This window comes from Adiantum capillus-veneris, chromosome 25, assembly GCF_014529385.1.
Source record: "Adiantum capillus-veneris isolate H3 chromosome 25, ASM1452938v2, whole genome shotgun sequence".
Classification (NCBI taxonomy): domain Eukaryota; kingdom Viridiplantae; phylum Streptophyta; class Polypodiopsida; order Polypodiales; family Pteridaceae; genus Adiantum; species Adiantum capillus-veneris.
Genome location: NC_140955.1, coordinates 125,042,158 through 125,062,828, shown reverse-complemented (window position 1 = coordinate 125,062,828; position 20,671 = coordinate 125,042,158). Strand labels below are relative to the sequence as shown.

The 20,671-nt window shown below is 46.6% G+C and overlaps 1 protein-coding gene across 2 annotated transcripts in view; it reads right to left on the bottom strand.

Moving 5' to 3' along the window:
* Nucleotides 1-3,819: 3,819 nt before the first annotated feature.
* LOC147425602 (mechanosensitive ion channel protein 1, mitochondrial-like) overlaps nucleotides 3,820-20,671 on the bottom strand; it is a 123,604-nt gene continuing 106,752 nt past the window's right edge. For both annotated transcript variants that reach the window (XM_086500773.1, XM_086500772.1), the window contains one exon: nucleotides 3,820-4,372. In XM_086500773.1, the coding sequence (XP_086356899.1) occupies nucleotides 4,226-4,372 (147 nt within the window). In that variant the 3' untranslated portion in view covers nucleotides 3,820-4,225. The remainder of the gene's footprint in view (nucleotides 4,373-20,671) is intronic.

Below are 20,671 nucleotides of genomic sequence, written 5' to 3'. Positions count from 1 at the left end.
TAGGGAAAACATCCAGACACCTGCGCAGCTAGGATTCGTGACCTGCGGGGGTCAGGGTTTGTGGCTTGAGGCTGCTAGGGTTCGTGGTAGAGTACGCCCAGGGCTGGTCGCTGTACCACACACACACACATGCACACACCGCGAACCCCACACACACACTCTCTCTCTCTCTCTCTCTCTCTCTCAGGTCATTCTGCAAGGGGATGGAATCGACACGGTTTTGGCCATTGCAGAGCCTCAAGCAAAGGCGAGTGCACAACAACAGAGCACCAGACGTTCTTGGCGTGGATGATTCATGATAAGCGAGGTCTGTGATCTTCCCTAAGATGGGGACTGTCTCCGCATATCATGCTTTGTACTGCTTTGTGCACAGGTTTGTGATCCTCCTATAGATCTCCTCAAGTTGTACTAGAAGAAGACAAAAACTCTTGTACCTATCCTATCATGGATAGGTGGACATAATTACGTCATGCAAACCTACAAAAACACAGCAAGGGGCTATGGCAATGACCTACAACTGTGTCTCAATTGGACAAGGACAGGACATTTCATGGCGTAAGTTTTCAACTATCCACACCATCATGCTATGCAGATTGTGTCCGAGATGAATTTTCTGCCTGTAGTACACCTATTCTAGAGCCATGCTTCCCACATGGGACACTGGTGTTGTACACAAGGCAGAAAGATCCAGTTATGCACGCGAAAGATCCTACATTAGATACGGGGGGCTATGGCAATGACCTACAACTCCGTCTCAACTGGACAAGGACAGGACATTGCATGGCGTAAGTTTTCAACTATCTACACCATCATGCCATGCAGATTATGTCCGAGATGAATTTTCTGCCTGTAGTACACCTATTCTGGAGCCGTGCTTCCCACATGGGAGACTGGTGTTGTACACAAGGCAGAAAGATTCAGTTATGCACGCGAAAGATCCTACATTAGATATGGCTCTAATTACGAGGAGAGGCTCTTCTAATTCAGAGGATTCATGAGAAGCAAAGTTTAAATAAATCCCACTAGTGCTTCCAGGAGCTAGCTAGAACAAAGCTGGTGTTCTTGGTGTTTCGAGAACTACTGAGCAGGTTCAGGTCGACAAAGTAGTTGGGGACAAAGGCAATGTGAACTGTAAGGAGAATGTTAAGTTTACAGCTACTTGGAGGAGAAGGGCAAAGTTGTGAATGAGTTTGCAAGAACATAAACAATAGCAGAGCAGCAATCGTATCATCCCATATGGTCTGTTTGAGATGAGTTGTTGCTGCTGATAGGGGAGAATCAGGTGGTAATAGTGGCTTGGGCGACTGGCTCAAGGAATACCACTCAACTTTCTCAATATCTACACCAAGATGGACTTTCTATAATCTTTTCTTGTATCCCGTGTATGACCCGTCACTAGAGATGCAAGCTACGGTTGCAGCAGTGTAAACATCTATTGTATACAAAAGCACATTCCAGTAGGCATTATGTGTTTTTGGAAAGTGGGAAGTTATAGATGGGACTCAACAATGGACAATTGTTTGCACCCAAAGTTTGGCCATGCTTTGGGACCTTCAATGAGGATAGAAACTAGATTTGTAGGCTTGTACAAACCAATATCTAGCTTATTTGAAAAGGTTCTAATAAATAGGTTAAAGTTGGTTAATGAGAGAGGGAGGGAGAGATTTCGACAATTCAGAGCTTTAAGAGAGGATTATAGAGCAAGAATGTGCTTTGAGCTTTAAAGAGGCAATAGTGAGTGTGCATGTGTGTGTTAACCCCATCAATTCAGAGCTTTAAGAGAGGATTATAGAGCAAGAATGTGCTTTGAGCTTTAAAGAGGCAATAGTGAGTGTGCATGTGTGTGTTAACCCCATCAATTCACTGACAACTTTGACATAGGTGTGGGAATTTAGGATGAGATTTCTAGTTAGGGGTTGTTGGAGAATTGTCTTGCTTGGAAATGCTTTTGTCAAGTATGCCAAACATGACGCCTTCACAAAAGTAGAAGTAATGCGTGTGTAGTTTGGCTCCTTTTCTAGTTAGTACCTTGGAAAATTAGAGAGCATAAATGTTGAATTAAAGCACCTTGTACTTTCACCAAAAGTTTACAATCTCTGTAAGACTAAGCTAACTAAAGCACAATACAACAAGGTTGTGGCCATGCATACACTACAATTACAACTATCTAATTACAAAGCAACTTGCAAAAGTTGTTTACTAAATGTCATAACATGATCATTTGGATATGTACGTAACATAATTCTTGGTTTTAATTTTTTTTTAGTAGTGATAAGACTCTTTCTTCAATTGTGGCTATTATGGAAAGAATTTGTTGATATTATTCTATTTTAAAGTGATTTCAAAAGGGAAATGTAGCTTTTAACGAAGAAATTTATTCTCATCTCCATAAAAATAAATGTACAGATAGGGATCTATAAATTTAAGTTTACATAATGGTATAAGGAAAGGAGAAAATTATAGTACATAGGGGTTTATAAAAGGGGTTATGTATGCACTTGATACAAACATGTTATACTAAGTGCTCCACCCCCCCCACCCCCAAAAGGGAGAACACAAGACATTGTATCTTAGAAGTTACAATATAATTGGTAGTTATGTTATGTTGAACAATCAATGGCACAAATTTCATGTAGCATCTCAATTGTATGTACCGAGTGTTCTTAGCTTGACACTTTTGTATGGAAAAGTGGAAGGTTGCAACAATTGTTTTGTTATATTTAAATTATCTATGTAGAGCTTGATAGTCACTTTGAATCAATTGTTTTGAAGTTGAGTGGTGACTCTATTGGTTTTATCATTTTTGTGTATTTTAATAGAGTTTTAATCATCTTATGGTCATTTATTTTCAATATTCTCAATGATCTTTTATTCAAAGAAATTTTTGAAATTCACTTCCGTAGCTTTAAATCCTATGTGGGAATCTTACTTAGTAGGTAGCACATGTTTTGGTTTAAAAATTTATATTCCCTACAAGGGAAATTATCAGTATATGTAAGATAATCGGATTGCCGTAGGTGACGTCCCTCCATTACTGATGGAGAATTTCCCGAGCATACAATGAAAATCTTTCTACATAAGATGTGGGCGGGTTTCCTTCAAGGTGCCCGTGCCATATTCTTTGGTGCATGAGGCTTCCAAGCGGCTTAAGGTGTATCCAAGGCGTTAAAAACCATTCACATAGAGTTTGATCCTTTATATGTAACTAGTTAGACCAATATTCTAATAAAAAAGAATTGATATTGATCTACAAAACAAAGATACACCACTATGTTAAAACAAGTCATATGTGAGAAGGAATATAGTTGTTTACCATACTCACTCTGCATTTCTAAAATTCTAAATGTACACTTTCATATTGGTAAATTTAAAGTGTGTGTATCCCAAAAATGCACCTTTCAAGGGCAACCTTACTTTAGTTCTTTGCTTTTGAATGGAAAGTCCTTTTCAAAGTGCATTTTGAGATGAAGTTTTCCATTGTTTTTCCCCCTTCTCTTGGGTAAGTAGGTTGGAAGTGGCTCGTAGGGCTTGAAGGCCTTCAAAAATGAAACCTGTTGAATAAATGTCATCAAAGGCAATGTTCGCCAAAAAATTGGGATTCAGTGTTTTATTAACTGGCTGAAACTGCAAAATCCCAACTAGATTTCAAGCTTGCCTAGCAAAATTTTATAAGTTTTAGTGTAAATACTGGCAAATGCTTCTAATTCTGACCTAGAAACCAGGTAAGTTTCACGTGTGTCCTTGTTTTCTTCGGTTAGGAAAAACGTTGCTGGCGGGCACTGATCAAATTGACAAAAAGGGCAAAGGAAAGACAGAATATAGACCAACAACTAGTTACTCATGGGTAAAAGAGATGTCAGCCACTAAAGCTGATAAAGAATTGATGAATATAGACCGACAAGTATTTATGGATACAGGAGATAGCAGTCTTATCTAAGAATAGTTATCTTTAACTTTCCTGGGAACCAAGCTTAGCAAAGTGCTAGCAGAGAGCAAGCAAATAGTCCCCTCTCCCTGCAAATGCATCAATAGTACCTCTGCCAAAATGCTCCAGCTCTTGCCAAAAAACAAACCTATTGCATTGGCTGCTCTACTGAAGATCTCAGCCCTCAACCCCATCCACGCAGGCTCGATTTTGAATGGTTCTGTTGCACATTTTTTTGCCTCAGCAAAAATCAGCATATTTTTGCAGCATAGAAGAGCCATATATAACATCGCACACTCTCTACTTGAAAGATGCAGCAGTTGGATCCCCACCACCGTTTGCCATTAACACAAGTGCATTTGTCTCAAAACAAGCTCCTGCACTGGTCACAATTTTGGCTGCCTGGACCAGTATCTTCTGTTTGGCTTTGTAGTAGGCAACACTTCCCTGCCCATAAAAAGGACTAACTTAATTTTTGCAGGCACATACACATTTACATAATGCTCGCACTCTCTCTCTCTCTCTCTCTCTCTCTCTCTCTCTCTCTCTCTCTCTCTGCCCCTACAGCCCCACACGCTCCCCCCTACAGCCCCCCCCCCCCCCCCCCCCCCCCCCCTGCCGTGCTGCCCCTGCAGTCCCGCCTCCCCTCGTGTCTCTCCCCTGCGCGCGCCACTGCTGCTGTTGCTGAACCCGTTGTGGCTGACCTGTTGCGACTGCACGCTGACAAGGCTGTAGCACTTGCCGCTGCCTCACTGTTGCAGCATTACCAAGTGCACCAGGCCCGCTGCCCCCAATCTCTCTCTCTCTCAGAAAGTGAAACAAATAAGGCAAGACAAATGGCGGCGCACTACATGGTCACAAGCAAGAGGATGACAGCCATTGAAAAGGAGTTGAAAGAATGCAAAGCCCACATGGATGAGTGGAAGAAAGAGAAGAATTTAATTCTTGAATGGAAAAAGAGGGAGGAACAGGCGAGGGAACTAGAACGCAAGGAGTTCCGGGATGAAATTCAAGCTTTAAAAAGTAGCATCTCAGCCCTTCGGGAGGAACTCGACGAAACCAAAGAGGGAAGACGCCTTGAAGATGGGGAAATTCAGCCATCAATGATTGACGAGCTGAATAGTATACGAGCACAAGTCAAAGAAATAAAGGAGGAAGGAGAAATGAAGACCTCATGGGTGGAGGTTCTCTCCAAAACGCAAAAGAAAATGGACGAGGCTGAAAAATGGATTGAAGTTGTCAAGAAGGGAAAGGGCAAGGAAATTCCGACTACACCCGACATCATCAACAAAACACTAGAAGAGGAACAACGAAGAAGGGTACGCGCTCTACACGTGAGAGTGACCGGCCTAAAAGATTTAGATAAGGTGGACCAAGAGGTGAAGAGCCTCATGTCCATGATGGGGGTGGAGAAGCCCTCGCACACACAAGCTTGGAGAGTGGGCAAGAAGAGTGAAGGTAATGGGGAGAGTTCAAAAGGACGGGCTCTCATTTTGCGCTTTCCCTCCATGGAAGAAAAGAAAGACTTTTTAAAGAAGAGGCCAACCCTCAAGAAAACAGGTATCTTTTTAGGAGATGATCTTACACTCTCACAGCTTGCGCATATGAGAGAGGTCATGCCAGAGATTATAGCAGCAAGGGAGAAGGGGAAGTTAGCTTTCTACAGAAATGGACGAGTAGTGATTACAGAGCACCGCTCTACATGACGGTGCGAGACCTATGGGACCACTCTCAGGATGGCAGTTTGGAACTGTAATGGTTCGTATAGACTTGATGTGGGGGCCTTTGAGGATAGCTTCAGAGAAAGAGACATTGTTTTCTACTCAGAGACTCATCAGGCTCCAGGACAGTTGATGCCGCACATATCAGGATACAGATGGGAGACAGCTTGTAGGACATGCACCAGAACTGCGCATGGGACTAGAGGATCAGGAGGTGTAGCAGTTCTTTTCAGAGAGGAGCTCCAACCACTATTGCACATAGTTCGGAGAGATGATCAGGCCAGATACTTGTGGGTGAGGCTGAGGGCAGAGACTGGACGTTTCTTGTACATCGCCATATGCTATTTTCCTCCTAGCACTTCAGTATATGCTTCACCCAGAGGACAGTCTCCTTACTCTGTACTTGATGTTGGTGATATCTGGGAGTTCTCCAGAGATGGAGACATCATACTCCTGGGGGATTTCAATGCCCGTACAGGCAGCTCACAGACAGTCTTCTATGACACATCAAAGGAGATGCTTAGAGAGCTAGAGCCAGAGGAGTTGGGACTTGAGAGATGCTCACACGACAGAGAGCATACAGAGTATGGGAGATACTTGAGAGAGATGACGACTACTCACAGTTTAGCCATACTGAATGGCTTAACGACTTTCCCATTGTCTACAGGTTTTACTTGTTTTCCACATAGACATGGGTCCAGCACTGTAGACTATGTTCTGACACATCCGGGCTTTATCTCTCACATTCAGGATTTCACAGTGGGGCCCAGGCCAGTTGGGATAGCAGTAGATCATGCACTTTTAACATTATCAGTCTCCTTTGAGTACAATACATCTCAGGCCTCACGGGGTGGTGGACATACATGCTATACTTTTACACCAGAGACTGACTCAGTCTATGTAGAGGAGATACGTAGGCTTTTATGCACATCAGAGCCAGTATACACAGTGGAGGAGATCACATCTATGCTGACAGTGACATTACATGGGGCAGCGACAGAGGCATATCCACACACTCAGCCTGGGCAGAGACGTCGCTCTGGGCACATGCCTCAGAACAACTGGTATGATGAGGAATGTCGACAGAGGAGAGCTCAGATACAGCGGGACCTTACATTGGGAGTGATCACCTATAGACAGTCTCGCATTGCTACACGACGACTAGTGCGGTGGAAGAAGCGAGCTTTCTTGGTCCAGATGGAGCAAGATTTATATCAGCTCTTCCTTAGTAGAGATTCAGGAGAGGCTTGGCGTCTATTCCATGAGAAGTCTCCCCCACCAGTGATTACTTCTACAGAGATATGGGGGCAGTATGCAACATCTTTATACACTGTACCTGGACAACCACCATTACCAGACCCACCACAGCCATGTCCGGCTACGAGCACCTTCTTTACCACTGAGATGGTACAGGAGGCCATTGACAGGATGAAGACCAGACGGGCACAGGATCATGAGGGTTTGGTAGCAGAGCACATTATACATGCTGGGGATTTGTTGGCAGAGATGCTTGCACGGCTATTCAACCGTGTCATGTGTGAGGGTCTCCCTGAGTCTTGGAGATTATCTACTATTGTACCTATCTTCAAGACAGGTGACCCCACAGTGCCGGGGAATTACCGTACTATCATGGTAGGACACACATTGGCACGGTTATATGCATCCATCCTCGAGCATAGGCTGAGCAGTTGGGCAGAGATTATGGGCATACGAGCACTTGGGCAGGCTGGTTTCAGAAGGGGTTTCTCCACACTAGATCATGTCTTTACACTCAGAGCTATCATTGAGGAGGGTCGAGCACATGGTAGACGGATATACTGCAGCTTTGTGGATTTTCGCAAAGCCTTTGACACAGTGCCGAGGGCCAGATTGATGCACCGGCTTATGGAATTGGGGGTACCCACAGAGCTGATGTGGGGGATCATGGCATTGTACAGTTCAGTGATGGGTCATGTACGCACATCAGAGGGGATATCCGACATAGTTCACTCCACCATCGGAGTGAAACAGGGATGCCCACTGTCCTCTACTTTATTTGGTATGTATGTTGATGGGGTCTCTGATTATATTGACAGAGGAGGAGATAGAGGTGCTCAGCTTGCAAGGACATGGATCCCTCTTTTATTGTATGCTGACGATATCGTGTTGATATCAGAATCGCCAGTGGGTATGCAGAGACATTTGGACGCATTGCATAGTTTTGCAGAGGATAGTGGATTGTCTGTCAACCTTGGTAAAACCAAGGTCATGGTATTTAATACCACGCCAAAGTGGGTTAGGAGATCAGCACCTACTTTCACATATGGACAGGACAGTATGGAGTACACTGATGCATACACATATCTTGGGGTGGTCTTTAGTGGACCGAGGTTCACACTGAAAGTGGCAGCAGACACTAGATTGACTCGTGCCTATGCAGCCCTAGGTGGTTTAGAGAGGATTTGTTCGCAAGTTCAGTTCCAGGAACCTCGAACAAAGCTCTGGCTTTTCGATACTTTGGTCGCTTCAGTTATGCACTACGCGGTTCAGGTTTGGGGACCGTCTATTGACAGTGCTGGATGGACTAATATGGAGAGACCCCTGATATCTATGATTTCTAGGCTGATTAGAGCCAAGGCCTCAGTCCCACATGACATCATACGAGCGGAGCTGGCTGCCCCACCTATGGAGGTTGAGGCACTCACCAGATCAGTATCATTTGTACACAGCTTATGGGACACCACCAGGGACAGGTATGCCAGGCTTGCTCTCGAGTCATCCAGACAGCTGGCATTACAGGGAGATACATCATGTTGGTATGCACAGATGAGCTCATGGTTTCAGAGGCATGGTTTCAGCATGGACAGGCTGCCCCCTTTCCAGTATTCTCTTGATGCACCATCCTTGGCTCTTACACGGATGGAGACTACTAGACTCATTCGGCAGGATCTTATCCAGCTTGATAGCAAGAGGACATGGATAGAACCATCACGGGAGTTGGGTACGAAGAGGGTTTTCTATAGAGAACATCTTCTTCAACTCACGACAGACGGATTTGTCAAACGGCCCAGTTACATGGACACACATCTATCTCATAGGTTACGATGTGCTATTGGCCAGATTCGCACATCTTCACACCAGCTTGGGATTGAGACAGGTAGATTCAGAGGCATACCAGCAGACAGTAGGATATGTCAGTTATGCCATGCAGAGCCAGAGACAGAGTTTCACTACATATGTCGCTGCACAGTCTACTATGAGATACGGGGACGCTTTCATTGTCTATTCAGAGATGGTTTTGACTCGTTAGACAGAGTCATGAGATATCAGGATCAAAGATGTCTCGGATTATTCCTACTTGAGATTCAGAGACATAGAGACGCTCTATTGAATGGGCAAAGACAGAGACAGTCCCAGAGACGCATCTCAGATTTCTTCAGTCTGAGTACCACAGAGTCAGAGGGGACACCACCACCAGAGAGCTCGGTTCCCACCCATACACACATTAGCGGTACTCTCATTGATCGAGCTACAGAGTTAGGGAGATCGAGACGACCGCGACTGAGGAGGGGAGCCACGCAGCACCGGCGGAGATTGCGGCAGAGGATCCACAGGATTCTAGCACGACACCCAGAATGTCGATCGGGATAGGCTTCATGCTACTGCTATATTGTATCATGGTGACACTTATCCCCACTTTGTACCTTTATGGTGATACCATTGCTCAGCCTACCAGCCACCCATAGGAGTCGGTAGCACTCCTATCAGTTCTTTGTTTGTAGTTTTCTTGTTTGTACCCAGACTTGGTACTAGACTCATCATTGTAATCAGTTGGTCTCATAGGTCATTTTGGCCTCTTGTAGACGTTAATATATCATTTCATTTCATTTCTCTCTCTCTCTCTCTCTCTCTCTCTCTCTCTCTCTCTCTCTCTCTCTCTCTCTCACGCAGCCCCTCCCTCCCTCTCACGCAGCCCCTCCTCGCTCCCCATCACGCAGCCATCTCTCTCTCTCTCTCACGCAGCCTCTCTCTCTCTCTCTCTCTCTCTCTCTCTCTCTCTCTCTCTCTCTCACACACACACACACACACACACACACGGATACATACCCACACACACACTACGCACATACACGCATACACACACGTACTCCCTCTCTTCCCCTTCTCCCCTCTTCTTCACAATATGAAGAGAGGGTAGTTACGAAGACAACCATGTCTTCCCCCATCATCAAGACGCCGACATCGACAATGAAGACAACCTTCATGCTCACGAACAAGAGGCTTGCACAATTGGAGAAGGACATGAAAGAATGGCGGATGGAGAGAGAGATATGGGAGGAGGAGAAAGCCACCTTCATCAAGCTATGGAACGAAGAGAAGGAGGACATGAGAGCGGAAATCCAAAATCTCAAAGAGGAGAAGGAGAGAAGGGAACGGGAGAACGAGAAGGAGAGGGAGAGATGGAGGAAAGAGCAAGAAGAGATGAAGGCACAAATCGATCTCCTTCATGCTTCCATCACATCCCTCACCCCCGAGGAAGGAGAGATTAAAGAAGAGGCTAAGGAAGCCCTCAAGGAGGAGATCACCAAAGCCCTCACCGCAAGCATTGAGGACAAATTAGAGGCCACCAAAGAAGGATGGGTCGAAGTGGTCAAAAAGAACATCAAGAAAGTAGCAAGAGAGGAAGCCCAAAAAGATGAGGTACTCATCGTACACACAACCATCGAGGAGGAGAAGATGCGACAAGCTCGCCGTCTCAATGTGCGAGTGACCGGCATCAAAGAAGAAGAAGGGTCTACACCCGAGAGCGATGGGAAAGCTTTATGCAAGAAAGTGGGATACAAGGAAGAAGAGATCCCTTTCTCCAAAGTTTGGAGAGCTGGCAAAGATCCAAAGAAGAGAGCTCTCATCCTCCAATTCGCCTCCGAGGAGTCTCGAACTTCTTTCCTCCGAAAGAGGGTCATCTTGAGAGGGCTAGAAGGCCCCCCGATTTATCTTGATGATGACCTCACAAAGATGCAACAAGATCACCGTCGCGCGTGCATGCCTAGAGTCCACCAAGCCCGCAAAGAAGGGAAGAAGGCAATATATCGAGATGGTAGGGTTATCATTGATGGCAAGACCATCGCATAGGGACTCGCGGCTTGTGGGACACACGAGGAGATTCATGTCACGGTTTGGAATTGCAATGGAGACCTATGGACACACCCAGAGAGACTTGAGGAGGTGATGAGAGGTCGAGACATCATTCTACTTACAGAGACACACGAGAGCCCAAAGAGAGGGTTACCACGGATACATGGATTCCAGTGGGAGTCTCTACATCGGGGATGTATGCGCCAGCACACCACTCGCGGCTCAGGAGGAGTGGCCATACTCTTTAGACAGCGGCTTCACAGCAAACTACAGATTGTTGCCCGGGACCCACAGGCCCGCTACATGTGGATTCGCCTCGAGCTCTCACGAGACAGGATCGTCTACATTGCCCTTTGCTACTTTGCTCCCACAGGCTCCAGATTCGCCCCTATTGAGCAGGAGTCACCGTACGCATGCCTCACGGAGGAGATTATGGAGTACTCCACACTGGGTGAAGTCTTCCTTATGGGAGACTTCAATGCTCGTACGCGCAGTGAGCAGTGTGAGGCATATGACCACGAGGACCCAGAGGCACTACACACTCTAGATGAGGAGGCTACTATGAGAGATACAGCAGACAGAGCTCCAGTCACAGCCTACGGACGACATCTACTTCGACTTGGCTCCCAGCACCGTCTCGTTATTTATAACGGGATGGTCCAGTGGCCCACCTCAGGGGGCCTGACTTGTATGCCACATGGAGTTGCAGAGGGAGGGGGGAGTACAGTCGACTATATTCTAGGACCCAGGGAGGCTACACACCTTATCACATCCTTCACCATTCCACCCATACCCATCGGAGCCGACCACACATACCTCTCTTTCTCCATCACCGGAGATACCATCCCACACAGCTCCACAGCACACACTCCACACACCACCATCCATTTCACACATGAGCTAGCCTCTCTTTACTCGACCGAGGTCGAGCATGGCCTATGCCTCCTCCACCCATCCACACCACTCTCAGTTCTCACATCACATATCTCTTCCGTTCTCCACACTTCAGCTATTAGCTCTTTTCCACACACCACTCACACAGGACGCACTCCCCCCCCCGGGACTATGCCTCAGAACCGCTGGTATGATGATGAGTGCAGATAGCTATACCGACGCCTCCGTGCACGGCGAGCCTTAGGAGAGATCACAGAGAGAGAGGCCAGACGGCATATGAAGACGCTGACACGCCAAAAGCGGCGAGCATTCGAAGAGGCACAGGAGCTTGAGCTATACCGCCTATTCATGAGCATGGATAGCGCGACGGCATGGCGCACCCTGCGCGAGCCACGTCCGACTACAGCTATTGAGGATCCACAGATATGGCATGATTATGCAGAGCGACTTTATGAGGTGCCAGGGCAGCCTCCTATCCCACAGCCACACGAGCCACGCCCCACGTGCTCCTCCTTCTTTACAGCAGAGATGGTAGAGAGGGCCATACGCCGCATGCAGCACAGACGATCAGTTGACCATACTGGATTACAGAGTGAGCACATCATTTATGCGGCCTCCACTATAGCCCCGTTGATTGCACATGTCTTCAACCGGGCTATAGGGGAGGGCTTCCCAGAGGAGTGGACACAGCACACCATAGTGCCTATCCACAAATCTGGCGACACCCTGGACCCAGGGAACTACAGGACTATCATGATTGGCCACACGATGGCCAAGCTATATGGAGCAGTACTTGAGGCACAGCTCAGCTGCTACGCAGAGATCGAGGGTTTACGAGCTCCAGGCCAGGCAGGTTTCAGACGAGCTTTCTCCACCACTGATCACATCTTCGTTCTGCGCTGCCTCATTGATGGGGCAAAGGCGCGGAAGAAGAGGCTTTACTGCTGCTTTGTGGATTTCCGCAAGGCCTTTGACACAGTCCCACGCGAGAGACTCTTCCAGCGCCTTCACAGCATTGGGGTACCAACAGAGATGATTTGGGCCATATATGCTCTCTACGAGAGGGTGACGGGTCGAGTTCGTTGCCCAAGCGGTTTTTCAGAGACCATTGCTAGCACCATTGGTGTTAAGCAAGGATGCCCACTCTCCCCGACACTCTTTGGGCTCTACATCGATGAGATCTCCGACTACATACTACGAGCAGCAGGAGAGGGGAGCGACTTGGCAGGTACTCCGGTCCACATCATGTTATATGCTGATGATAGTGTTGATTTCAGAGTCACCCGAGGGCTTGCAACGCCATCTTGAGGCCTTGGACGAATTCAACACACAGGGGGTTGACTGTGAACCTTGGCAAAACCAAGGTTATGATCTTTCACACATCCAGTGCAGTGAGGAGCGCTGCCACCTTCACAGCACCAGGAGGACAGGTTGATGTAGTCACCTCCTATGTCTACCTTGGCATCACATTCACCAGCCTACCAGGACCCTTCACTATGAGGCAGGCTGCTGCTGACAGGCTCACCCGAGGATATGCAGCTCTGGCCATGCTAGAGCGGAGATGCCACCAGGCACACTTTCAGGAGCCCCGCATGAAGGGGTGGCTTTTCGACACCTTAGTCACCCCGGCCTTGATGTACTCGGCGGCAGTATGGGCACCAGGATTGACAGCTGACCAGTGGACACAGCTTGAGAGGCCACAGGTATGTATGATCTCACGCTTGCTCCGCAGCAAGAAGACAGTGCCACATGACATTATTAGAGCCGAGCTCGCCACACCACCTATGGTTGTAGAGGCACTATTCCAGACAGTCTGCTTCATCCAGAGGATGAGAGAGCTACCTCCTGACAGACTTACTCGTAGAGCATTTGAGGCAGCTATACAGCTATCAGAGAGTGGGCATGAGAGAGCATGGTACTCACAGGTCAGAGCATGGTTTGAGGGACACGGTCTTGACATGGAGAGCCTACCACCATTCCAGTACGACCCCCACTCACCATATGTTCACCTCTCTCGCAGTGAGAGGAACTTGGTATTGAGACAGGATCTGTGGCAGCTATACACTAGGAGAGTCTGGGAGTCACCTGGCTTGGGGACGAGGATGTTAGATTACAGAGACCAGTTTCTCACCATATTGTCTGGGGGGTTCATACAGAGACCACGCTACATGGACACATATATGCCACATAGCTCACGGGTGGCGATTGGTCAGCTGAGAGTGGCTTCACACAGGTTAGAGATTGAGATCGGGAGACATACTGGTGTTCCCAGGGAGGAGCGAGTCTGCAGAGCCTGCACAGAGGAGGTGGAGAGTGAGGAGCACTTTGTATGTAGATGCAGAGCATACACTGAGATCAGAGGCAGGTATGAGGCCTTATTCAGAGGACAGCCCACTCTCCGAGAGATCATGGACTCTCGAGATCAGAGACAGCTCCGACGTTTCTTACTAGAGATGCAGAGCCATCGGGACACACTACTACAGCCACACACAGCTACACAGACAGAGGGGAGACAGTCGCAGCTCACAGACTTCTTTCATAGGATTGCCGCCCCTCCCTCACCAGACACTCAGAGGGGAGTGACACTCCCACAGGCGGAGGTGAGCCGAGCTAGACGACGACCACGAGTCACAGGCTACAGGGGCGCGAGCTCCCACCACCGACAGATCGAGGAGATCCGAGCCCGGGAGCGCCGTGCCACTGAGGAGCGAGTGGCTCAGATGAGGGCCGACCCGACAGCTTTCATCCGGGTAGCCTTGGCACCAGACCCGCCCATGTACCACATCTTACATCCCCCCATTAGTACAGGATGGAGCTAGATAGCTTGATGCATTCTCATGATTGTACTACCTTGAGCATATAGACATGCATATACCCCTAGAGATAGAGCTCCATCCCTCCTCAGATACTCCACTACCTACATTCAGTTCAGTTTTGTATCAGTTTTTTTTCATTTGTCTTTCCGATAGACGGATGACATACACACCATGTACATTTGATTTGTCTCATAGGCCGATTTCGGCCTGACATAGACGTTAAAAATCTTTCTTTCTTTCTTCTTTCTCTCTCTCTCTCTCTCTCTCACACACACACGAGCTGGCACGAAGATGGCTTTCTACAGAGAGCATCTTCTCCAGCTTACGGAGGACGGTTTTGTGACGAGGCCCAGATACATGGACACCCACTTGTCTCATGGGATACGATGTGCTATTGGCCAAATACCCACATCTTCACACCAGCTGTGGATCGAGACTGGGAGATACAGCGAAGTACCACCAGAGGCTAGGACATGCCCTCTGTGTGACATGGAGCCTGAGACAGAGTTGCACTACACATGCCACTGCCCCGTCTACTACGAGATACGAGGCCGCTTCCGCTGCTTGTTCAAAGAGGGATTTGGACCACTCTCCAGAGTCATGCAGTACGAGGATCAGAGATGCCTGGGTTTGTTTTTGCTCGAGCTGCATAGACATAGAGAGAGCCTGACGAGAGGACAGACTAGGCAATCTTAGAGACAGATCATAGACTTCTTTAGAGCATACACTGGACACCTGGAGGAGCTACCAACACAACAGAGCTCGTTGCCTTACACCAGAGGCACACTGATCGATCAAGCGACCGAGATAGGGAGATCCAGGCGCCCGCGACTACGGAGGACTACACAGCATCGACGGAGGCTGCATCAGAGGATCCGGATCACTTTGGCCCGACATGCACGACGCCCGGTCAGACTACTCACCATGGAGGAGATTGATGAGATTCGCCAGCGACCGATGCTGGATCTCTTGTGATCTAGCTATCCTAGCTAGCTGCTTAGTTCACACCTAGCAGTTTAGGATTCCATAGCATAATATTTTTATTTTGTTGTTTTGTTACTTTTGCTACTCTGACTGTATCAGATCCACCACATTGTAACTTTTTGGTCTCATAGGTCACTTTGGCCTTTTGAAATGTTAATATAACATTTCATTTCATTTCATTCTCTCTCTCTCTCTCTCTCTCTCTCTCTCTCTCTCTCTCTCAATGTAGCCTTGGGAGGATTGGAGAGAACGTGTTCGCAAGTTCAGTTTCAGGAACCTCGAACAAAGCTCTCGCTTTTTGACACTCTAGTGGCTTCAGCTATGCTTTACGGAGTTCAAACATGGGGACCCTCAGTGGACCACAATGGCAGATCTGGTAGCACTCACGGATGGAGATGTATGGAGAGCCCTTTAGTCTCTATGATCTCTCAGATGATTCAAGCTAAGGCCTCAGTGCCACATGAGATTATGCGAGCCGAACTAGCTGCCCCCCCTCTTGTGGTCGAGGCACTTACTAGATCAGTATCCTTCATGCATAGTTTATTTGACACTACTAGGTACAAAGGCTAGAAGACCAACTCCGGACATGAACATGAAGAGCGTAGGGCGAGGCAAAGTGGTCATGCTAGAGAATCAAGCAATGAATCTCACTGGCAAGATGCTATCCTTCCAAACTCTTGCATTTGCCACAAAAATGATCTCAACAATTGTGAGCAAAGATACACTCCAAAGCAAAATGCCTCTCAACCGGAATAAATGTTTTTGTACACCACTTGCACCACAAAAAATAAAGGCAATCCCCCCCCCTTCTCTCTCTCTCTTCTCTCTTCTCTCTCTCTCTCTCTCTCTCTCTCTCTCTCTCTCTCTCTCTCTCTCTCTCTCTCTCTCTCTCTCTCTCATGGGTGGGTGTGCGTGCGTATGAATAAGAAGAAGAAGGTCGAATAACCCTTATATCACCCAAGTGTGGTAGATTGGTTATCCCTAATTCCCTCTTGAATAACAGGTCTTAAGTTCAAGACCCGTTGGATAGATCTTTGAGGTCTCTTGGGATTGTTCCTAGGACATTAAAAAATTTTCTTCTTCTCTTCTCTCTCTCTCTCTCTCTCTCTCTCTCTCTCTCTCTCTCTCTCTCTCTCTATCACTCACACACACACACACACACACACACACACACACACCTTTTTTTTTGTGGTAATGTCAAATTGAATTACAAATGGGAAACCTCAAGGCGAGGAAAACCCATAGAAAGTATTACATACTCTAACTAAGAAACAATCAAAATAGAGCTGGTAATGGCTAAAAGGAAGCTCGTCCAAGTCATAGGCAACTTGAAGAGACTGTCTAAGAGATATCTTGAAGAAAGAAACATAGTCCACTTGAATCCGCTGAAACACAAGGGAATTCCGTGCTCTCCCAAAATCTAACCCAGCCGAAAAAGTATGCATACGACCGAAGGAAAGGTGGAAGCACTTCAAAGATCCAGAAAAATTTACCAAATTGTAGGCCAGGGAAGCGCGAGCGAAGAGCTGAAGAGATGCTATCCACAAAGTGTCACGTACAAGAGCAAGACCACTGTAGATGTGGAACATTCTCAATGCCTGCACCACAGCGAACGCATCACGAAGAGGCCAATCTCATAGAACGCAATAGTTTACCAATGGGGAGAACCCCAACAATACATCTCCACATAAACAATCGCTCCTTGAGAGGTGGCTTAGCATGCCACAATCTCATAACTTTACTCCGCCACCAAGTAACACTCTTATTCATATTCCATACCTTGTTACAGTGTTCTTGGATCCAGGTAGATGACTGCAAATGATAGTACACTTTCTTTGCAGATATCGAATCAATTGAAGAACCAGCGTAGAGCCAATCGCAAATTCGATTGTCTTCAACTAGCGGCGGGATGGGAGATAAGGAATTGACCAACTCCTCAATGGTGTCCCACATGCGCCTGTAGTGTGACCCAAGTCCAAAGGTAAGAGCAGCCTGTATGAACAAGAGCACCCGTCCTTCAGCGTCTATGACATCTGTTATCCTGTCAATACCTTTGTGGGAGAGAAAGTAAGCCTGTCTAGGAGAGCGTTGAACAAGAGTCTGAGCAAAAACTCTACTCCAATACAAACTCTGCAGTCGAAGTGAATTTCCACAGGCGTCATCTCTACCATTCCATGACAATTCCCTCGTGACGAACTTCCAATCTGCACTAGACTCGAAGCAAAGGGACATCCCGGAATTGTAGCTTCAAATTTACCAAAAACCACATCCCAATACGACGGCTGCCAATGGTTGAAGGCTGGCGTGGAAATCGCATGAGAGCACAAAAATGCAAGCATCTGCGTCCAGGGCTGTTTTTGCTCAACCAGCACTAACAACAAAGTAGCCTTCCTTGCCGTAACATGAGAACACAAATGAAGGATATTCAGACCACCACAACGATTTGGAGTCCAGAGCTTATCCATCGTAAGCAATCGCAAGCCTTTTTTGTGAGAGGAAGTGGACTAGAAGTGCTCCAGAATCCGAGACATGAAATCCCAAAGACGAGGAGGTGGCCAATGCAACAATGGCAAGAAAAATTGCATGTATGCACCAAAATAGACTACACGATTCTAAGTTTTACATGGAGCGGCCAAGTAGACAATTTCCAATAATGCAATTTAGACCTCAGTTTATTCTCAACCCATTGCAACAACTTCGCATTGTTAACGGACTAAGTCAGCGGATACCAAGATGCCTCACAATTTGATCAGGCTTCACTATCTCCCCTGGCCATAACATAGCATGCCAATCTATTTGATGCAACGGCAACAATTTCGATTTTCGGAAATTCACTTGCAAACCTGCAGCCAACACATAAATATGTAGTGCTTCCATAACACAGCGAACATCCTTAGGTTGATTTCTAGGCTAGAACATGGAGTCATCCGCATAAGCTTGCGCCACAAAATGATCATGAGCTGGCAGTTGCAATCCATGTAGCCGATCAGATGCAGTTAAGGAGTCCAGATACAACAACGGAGGATGTGTAGCAATAGCATACAACATGGCACTCAAAGGGCATCCCTGCCTGACCGATCGACCAAGATCCCATAACCGAGTCACCTCACTGTTAAGAATTCCAACAGATTGACTATTTTCATAAAGAAAATAGACCACATGACACATCTTGGGCCCAAAGCCCAAAGCCATCATGATCTGAGCAATGAAGTCCCAGTGAACAGTGCCAAATGCTTTCTCTATATCAATCTGCATGATAAGCACATCTTGTCCAGTATATTTTGCATACTCAATTCCAATGAAAGGGTTAGCAATATTATCCATAATTTGCCTACGAGGAATAAATCCATACTGAGCCGGATGTATGCCGGAAAACAATTGGTCAGCAACACGAGTAGCTATCATTTTCGACAACAATTTGTGAACGGCTGGCATAAGCGTTATTGGACGCCAATGTGAGAAGGATTCACACAATGCTTGCTTAGGCAACAATTTCACTAGTCCTTTCCACGATTGCGGCAACGATTGCGTGGTCCATGCATGATTTATCATGAAAAGGAGAGGCTGCTTAAGAGATTCCCAAAAGTGAAGGAAAAATTCAACCATAAGCCCGTCCCATCTAGGCGATTTCCAACGGCCAAGATGTAACAAAATGTCGCGCAACTAAAAACTTGCCTCAAGAGTAGCCGCATCATTTATTGTCAATATAGGAAGTACATAAGACAACAATAACTGTCTGGTTTACAAAACCTCACTCGAGGGAGCCTCAGGCTTGGCAAAAATTCGTTGAAAATGATCCACCATTGAGTCCGCCAATTAACCTTTCTTGGTAGTCCATTGCCCAGTCTCGTCTTTAACCCTTTTGATAGAGGTAGATGTCCTTGAATGATGCAAGTGCTTAAAGAATTGTTTCGATGAACAACCTTTATCCATAAAAGTGTATTGCCTAGATCTAATTTTTTATTTTTCAACTTTTCTCTTATCATTGTGTATCAACGAGGTTTTAGCTGCGCATAATTCTTCTTGTTCTAAATCAGCAAGCCTTCTAGTATCTGCAAGGCTTCCCAAGGCTTGACAGGTGGCCTTATCTTCTTGTACTTTATTTCTCAACTGGTACATGTACCATGAACCATAATCCTTTATGACTGCCTGGATGCGCATGACAAAACGATACCAGGCCACATCCACATCAATGAACATATGAGAGACAAGTGGAGGAATTATCGCTTCAATCAAAGTTTGAAATGCTCTATGTGAAAGATATGCATTATTAATATGCAACGAGCGCTTACGAAGGAGCGGGAAATCTACATCCAATGTCTCAAAATAGACCCAAAGCCAAAGAGGAAAATGATCAGATAAGGTGAAAGAGCGATCAATCCTCATATCATACTGCGGAGTGCCTAGTATATACAAGCGATCCAATCGTGCTCTATATCCAGAGTGAGCATTATGAGTAAATGTATAACCCCGCTCTAAAGAGTGCGTGTTGGCCCATAGATCCAAGACACCCGTATTACTGACCATGGCATCCCAAGAAGAGCATTCAAAGCTCAACATTTGCGAATGACCAGTTGTGTTGTCCGTGTTTGCAGGTGCATTATTAAAATCTCCCCACCAAAAAGCATGTGAGCACCAGGGGTATTTGACCATGTCTTGCCAAAGATGGCTTCTTTGTGTTGAGGCAATATAAGCATAAATACTAGCAAATTCTAAAATATTCCCTTGGACAAGACATTGAACCACCATCCAATGCCCCGCCGGATCATTATGGGCTAAAACGGGCTGCAGTTCATGACGCACCATCATCAAAACACGCAAGAAAGAACCAGCACCAACGTAAGCAATCCAGAATCCCACCTCAATGAAATCTTGAAGGATGGAAAAGGATTTACTTCACGACGGTGAAACATACGGAGATTGCGATGGTGCCACAGAGACCCCAGCGACCAAAATGTGACCCATGCGAAAAGATGGAAAATGTTGAAGGGAAGTCGGAAGATGCCAAAAAGCTAGAAACGTTTGTGGAAAACCATTGAGGGAAATCGAAGATTCATACAAGAAGAAACGCATCGAAGGAATGTCCTGGTGCAGCGACAATCCCAAAGCAGATGTCTTAACATTCTCATCAGCAATGGAGCAGCTGAAACAACGAGAGGAGCTAATGTGACGCGTTGCAAGGAGAGTTCCAACCGGAAGAACTCCCAACAAAAAAC